The sequence below is a fragment of the Solanum stenotomum genome, unplaced genomic scaffold, assembly GCF_019186545.1.
Source record: "Solanum stenotomum isolate F172 unplaced genomic scaffold, ASM1918654v1 scaffold38236, whole genome shotgun sequence".
NCBI lineage: Eukaryota > Viridiplantae > Streptophyta > Magnoliopsida > Solanales > Solanaceae > Solanum > Solanum stenotomum.
The window spans coordinates 480-6,268 of record NW_026034825.1 but is presented as its reverse complement, the minus strand read 5'-3'; the positions used below and the strand labels follow the sequence as shown (position 1 = coordinate 6,268).

The 5,789-nt window shown below is 35.6% G+C and overlaps 1 protein-coding gene across 3 annotated transcripts; it reads left to right on the top strand.

The window, feature by feature from the left end:
* On the top strand, positions 1 to 5,017 carry LOC125852674 (putative F-box/LRR-repeat protein At5g02930). 3 transcript variants are annotated; one of them, XM_049532392.1, is made up of 4 exons: positions 1 to 43; positions 2,923 to 3,935; positions 4,240 to 4,422; positions 4,567 to 5,017. In XM_049532392.1, the coding sequence occupies exons 2-4, from the start codon at positions 3,114 to 3,116 to the stop codon at positions 4,852 to 4,854; spliced, it is 1,293 nt and encodes a 430-aa protein (XP_049388349.1). In that variant the 5' UTR covers positions 1 to 43; positions 2,923 to 3,113; the 3' UTR covers positions 4,855 to 5,017. The 3 variants fall into 3 exon arrangements, with proteins under 3 accessions (XP_049388349.1, XP_049388348.1, XP_049388350.1); XM_049532391.1 differs by having other exon boundaries at positions 7 to 216; XM_049532393.1 differs by lacking the exon at positions 1 to 43 and having other exon boundaries at positions 2,658 to 3,175; positions 3,293 to 3,935.
* The last annotated feature ends 772 nt before the right edge of the window (positions 5,018 to 5,789 follow it).

Sequence of the window (5,789 nt, the reverse complement as noted above, 5' to 3'; positions counted from 1 at the left end):
GCTTGATTTCCGATCTTAGACTAGAAAATCAATCCCAAAGAAGGTATACAAGCAATGTTGTTATTCATTCTCTTTCATTTTATATAGTTAAAAGCTTCGTATGACTCTGTAACTTTAAGAAGCAAAATTCATACTGTTTCTATGCTGAATAGGTAAATCTGTAACTTGTGCTAAAAGAGGGCATTGTGTTAGACTAGAAAATCGATTCCGAAGAAGGTATACAAAAAATGTTATGCTATTCATTCTCTTTCATTTTAGATAGTCAAAAGCTTCGTATGACTCTGTAACTTTAAGAAGCAAAATTCGTATTGTTTCTGTGCTGAATAGGCAAATCTGTAACTTGTGCTAAAAGAGGGCTTGATTTCCGATCTTAGACTAGAAAACCGATCCTGAAGTACTTAGGTTTGGAAAATCTAGGGTTTTGCTTTGTGTTTCAAATGTTGAATCTGGAAATGAGAATCTTTCTTTGATTCAACTTGTATTGGATCTTTCTTTTGCCAATGTATCTATTTTTTTTGTTTTTTTGCCAATGTATCTTGTGATCCTTTCTTTCAGGGTATAAAATACCCAAATATTCTGGTTTTAGATACTTAAATTCTTCTTGCTCCCTCTGTCGATTAAATTTTGGTTTGGATTTACTGTAAGCTCCATGCTATATATGAGATTTTGGTTTGTGCTTGTATACTATTTTGAATGTTGGATCTTTCTAGGCATAACTTATCAGTATGTCTAAATCTGAGCAAGTAGCGAAGAAAACTGTTCAGAAATTGGTATACATTTCATGCACTTATTGCATTTGTGTGCAGGTTAACTCTTGTTAGGGGCCATCCAGAATAAAAAATCTGGATTTCTACGTTGTTTACATATTTTTGGATACCAAAATGAAAATGTAGTATGCAACTTTATAGTGTGAGCTACACTACATTGCTACTTAATGGTCCATGAGTTCTGTTGATGTTTTTTAGGTTTAGATACTAGAGACATGTTAAGGTTTTCAAGAGGAAGAGTTGCTTGTCAAGCTGGTCTATATATGTATAATAATAATAAATTTCTCTATTTTATTTTATTATATAGGAGGAAGGGTATGGTGTTGTTGTATATAAGAAAAATGGAAATATTTCCTTTCTTTTCACCGACTCCTTTGTCAATACTACTAATGACCTGTATGTTTGCCTACTTTACTTATTAAAGATAATGAGGATGGGTTGTTCAAAGAAAAAGAGAAGGCCCTACTTAGTTTCGCAAACCTTTGTCATTGTTTGGTTTAAGATTTGTTTGTTTGTCTTTTAGGTAAATGTCTTGGATGTGGTGCAGATACATTTGTTTTTCCATTGAAACTTTTTTAAGCGGCATCCTTTTGTTGGTTTAAATATTATTATTTGGATTATTTATATATATAGCATATTTTTCACTTTTATTTATTAATTATGATGATGATATGATAAGTGCTTAGATAGAGAAATGAGGATTTGTATAGCTTTAAGTATTTTAGGTCTATAATCTAAGGAAATGGGGGTCGACGAGGATGTCACATGTCATATTAGAACATGGGTGGATGAAATTGAGGCTCGTATCTGGTGTCTTATGTGATAAGGGACCCGAGACTTTAAGTAAGTTTGATAGAGTGGTGGTTAGACCAACTATGTTGTATAGGGTTGAGTGTTCGCCTATATATCTCAAAGTTCAGAAGATGAACTAGCAGAAATGAGGATGCTTAGATGGATCTATAGCCATACTAGTGGAGATAAGATCGGGAATAAAGGTATACAACGCAAGGTGGGGGTGACATCCTTGGCGGACAAGATGTGTGAAGCTAGACTGAGATGACTGAGGTATGTGAAAAAGAGGAGCACCGATACCCCAATGAGGAGATGCTAGAGGTTGGCAATGATAGGTCTAAGGGGAGGTAGAGGTAGACGGAGGAAGAATTGAGGAGAAGTGATTAGGCAAGACATGCCACATCTTCAACTCACCGAGGACATGACCCTAATAAGAGAGTATGGAGGTTGAGGATTAATGTAACAATTAGTAGGTAGTTGAGTGACTTCTCTCTTCCTAGTGGTAGAGCAGGGTTCTAGGCTGGAGCACCTATCCACTTATAAATATCATTATTATGCTAACATTATCTTTTTCTTTATTTCTATTACTATTGTTGTCACTTTTGCTTTAACTATCTTTTATTTTGTTCAAACCTCTTGTGGAGAATGAATTCTCTTGAGTCAAGGATCTATAGGAAACAAGCTCTCTATCCCACAAAGGTAGGGGTAAGTCTACATACACCCTACCCTCCCAAACCTACTTGTGGGATTGGGTGTGTTCTTGTTGTTGTAGGATTTATATAGCTAACCTCAACTTGTTTGGGGTTGAGGTATAGTTGTTGTATCCTTTTGACGTTTTGTGTAAGAGATAGTTGAATTTACACTTGTTTGTTAAATTAGTGGGAACTCTTAGAAAATTACTAAATTTAAGATTACATTTTATTGTCTTAGAAAATTTTCAGTTCAAACTTTATAACTAATTACTTCAAAAAATTTCCCAATATGTTTGATCTCATGTTTTATCATCATGAACTACAACAACAGCAACATACCCAGTGAAGTCCCACTAGGTGGGGTCTGGGGAGGGTAGAGTGTACACAAACCTTATCATCGTGAACAGTTATCTCTAATGGAAGTTTGATATGCTGAGATTGATGCACTCTAGGATTTCCTAAATGACTAAATCTGATTAACTTGAGGGATGAAAGGTCTTGTTCCCTTCCTCTTGGTTTGTAGGAATAACTTATGCCAGTCCCTCTCTATAGATTAATCCTCAATCTGGAAAAACCTGTTCTTTCCAAATATCCCAATTTAAGGCTAAAGATTTTCTTCAGCTCAAAGTTTTCAATTTCTCGCACCTAAAATGTGTTATAATGTTTTACAGAAATGAATATGTATGCAAAATAAAGAAGTTGTGTTTTGAATGAAGACCGCTTGAGCGGACTACCAGATGACATCCTCATCCATATTCTCTCCTTATTGCCATTAAAGGATGTTGTCAAAGGAATCTGTAACGCAAGTAGAAGATTTCATAAGCTCTGGCCATTCATCCACACACTCAATTTTGATCAATGCATGTTTCCAGAACATGACTGTGACTATTATTTGGAAGCTGGTCGTCCTGACTACGACGAAAGGTTTGTGCACTCCGTTCGTCACGTGCTTCTTCGTAGTAAAAGTCCAACTATTCATAAGTTCTGCCTTAAGTTTCATTTTAGATTGTCTTATTCATTTTGGCAAAGAACATCCAACAGCACAGGCATATGGCAGTACTATGATTTCCTGAGGAGTGAGAAAAGGATGGCTAATGAAATTGGTACCTGGATCCAGTTCGCATTAAATAAGAATTTGGAGGTCCTTGACTTGTCTTTCTCTGAGCATGGTACAGTTGGGCCACAGGCACTTTATGGTCTGCCTAAGTGTGTTCTAAGCAGTCCTCATTTGGTTGAACTCCGGTTGACACACTGTACAATAAATGCAAAAAAGAAAAGTAAGCTGAAGTCTCTAAAAACATTATATCTTAATAATGTTGTGCTAATGGATCAATCGATGGATTATATTCTATCTGGTTGCCCGATGCTTGAGGAATTGACATTGCAGCTTTGCTATGGCCATATAAGAGTGGTTCTACTCAATTCAAATTTAAAGACATTGAAGTTTGACATTGGATGGTTTCGACAAAGGATACATGTCTCCTGTCCAACTCTCCTATCATTAGATATGTCTGGAGCTGTGGAGGTGCTGGATATTGCAAATGTAGCATCTATTGCTGAAGTGTCTGTCAATCGCAATCTGATATTTGATTTCGATGTGTACAAGGATTACCAAGGGATCAAAACATTCCTCCAAACATTTACCGGGGCCAACACTCTCAATCTATGTTCCTGGTTTGCTCTGGTACGCACTTTTTCTCTTTCTTCGTAACTTCTCCAGGTATAGTTATGATTTCTTACTTTAACCTCCAGGGTGATATACTAACTATAAACTGGATTAGAGGGGCTATGGTGTTGGGTTTTGTCTTTAACGTCTCAGTCTCAGGCATCTGTCAATATTCGTGTACATTGTGCAATCTGCTTTTAAAGGCTTTTGTTACTTACCGTGTGGTAGTCAGCACAAGTCTTACATTGTTCATTAAGCTCAATACAAAAATCTCTATTTGTTTAGTTTCTTTGACTTTTATGTTTAATTTTTGTCTGCCTAGGTATTTTCTGCGTGGCAGTTGAAAAATCTACCATCTCCGACCTTCAGCTGCAAATCCCTTCATCTTCAATTGGATTTTATGATATGGAATCTACCAGGAATACTGAATTTGCTGAAGCACTGTCCTTGCTTGGAGAATCTTATCATCAAAATTACGTCTTCTTACAATGAATTTACATCCCAAGTATGACAAAATTTAATTGTTTTATTGCTCTTGTTATTAACTGTGTTCTTTGCAATGTTTGTTTGGACAGTACACTATTCAGTGTCTGTTATACTTGGGTTGGTACAACTCTTTATGGGAGATTGGCTCTTGTGCTTATTTCAGAAACAACTATCGTGGTATCACCTATATAAATTTGACGCGGATGAATACTGGAACATGGTAGATGCTCCTGTCCAATGCATGATTCATCACCTCAAGACGGTGGAGGTAGCTGGTCTCGTAAAGAAGAAATTTGTGATTCAGTTTTTGGAATATTTGCTCAGGCATTCCATGGTGTTAAAGAAAATGAAGATATTTGCAAAGAAAAAAACCTCTAAAATTTTTGAATATGAAGAGAGGCTATTGAATGCACCAAAAGTCTCTGCCTCTGCTGCAGTGCTCTTCTACTGAGGTGAACCCTTAGTAGATACTTTTAGTTCGAACAGTTTGTTTCTGGGAACTCTTTTGCCATAAACAGTTAGCTGTTATTGGTCTGTGCACAATGAATTGCCCTGTGGATACAGTTTCCTCCATTTTCTGTAATAACTGTTGAAGTGCTATCTTGTTGGATGTTATAAAGTTTTTTTTTTCTTTTTATGTGTAAAATTGCATTTACATGAGAGCCTAGAAGAGGAGAAAGGCAGATTGATGGGCCTTCTATTAGTTGTTCTGCTTTCCACTCCTTAAAACATCATGCAAGATTCTCCTCAGGACTATTTTTTAGCTGTTAGGCTTTTCATAAGGTTTTACTATCATTGGTACTTTTGAGTACTAGCAGAAATTTTTCAACATGAAAGAGGTCTCGGTTTCGAGTCCCCTAGATATGGAGTCGCCTTTGTTAGAGAGCGTTTTACACCCAATATGGGATTTTTCTGTGCAAATCCAAATTAAGTCGGGCTTCAATATGGGTCTAGATGGGAAATCCAAAAAAAATAAAAATTCTCCTAGTGAGTCAGTTGTATACTTGTGTAATTTTGTTGAAGGAAGAGGATCTACAATGTCTATGAATTCTCGCAAAAGGTGTATTATATTCTTTGTCCATCTATTTTACTAAGAATATTCCTCTAATTATATTTTTGTCTCACTTATGACCAACATCAACATTGAACTTGAAAAGAGCTTATTTAGAATTCACGTAATATTTTTTTTATCGATTCAATTTGAAACTATAACCCCAATAAGTTTACTAACCTGTTTTTTTAACTTCCTCACACAAGCTCTTACTAGATTTTTCAATACTTATTCTCTTCAAATTTATATTTTGTGAAAAAAAATTGACCTTCAAAGATATCAAAAAAATATAAATCGACCTTCAAAAGTATATAAAAAAAAAGAATTACAAAATA

What these genes read in the sequence shown, in the direction of transcription:
- LOC125852674 (XM_049532392.1), top strand. Translation starts at nt 3,114, where the DNA reads ATGTTTCCAGAACATGACTGTGACTATTATTTGGAAGCTGGTCGTCCT. An exon ending in TATGTTCCTGGTTTGCTCTG is followed by an intron (nt 3,936 to 4,239) that starts GTACGCACTTTT and finishes TTGTCTGCCTAG; the next exon opens with GTATTTTCTGCGTGGCAGTT. An exon ending in ACAATGAATTTACATCCCAA is followed by an intron (nt 4,423 to 4,566) that starts GTATGACAAAAT and finishes TGCTTATTTCAG; the next exon opens with AAACAACTATCGTGGTATCA.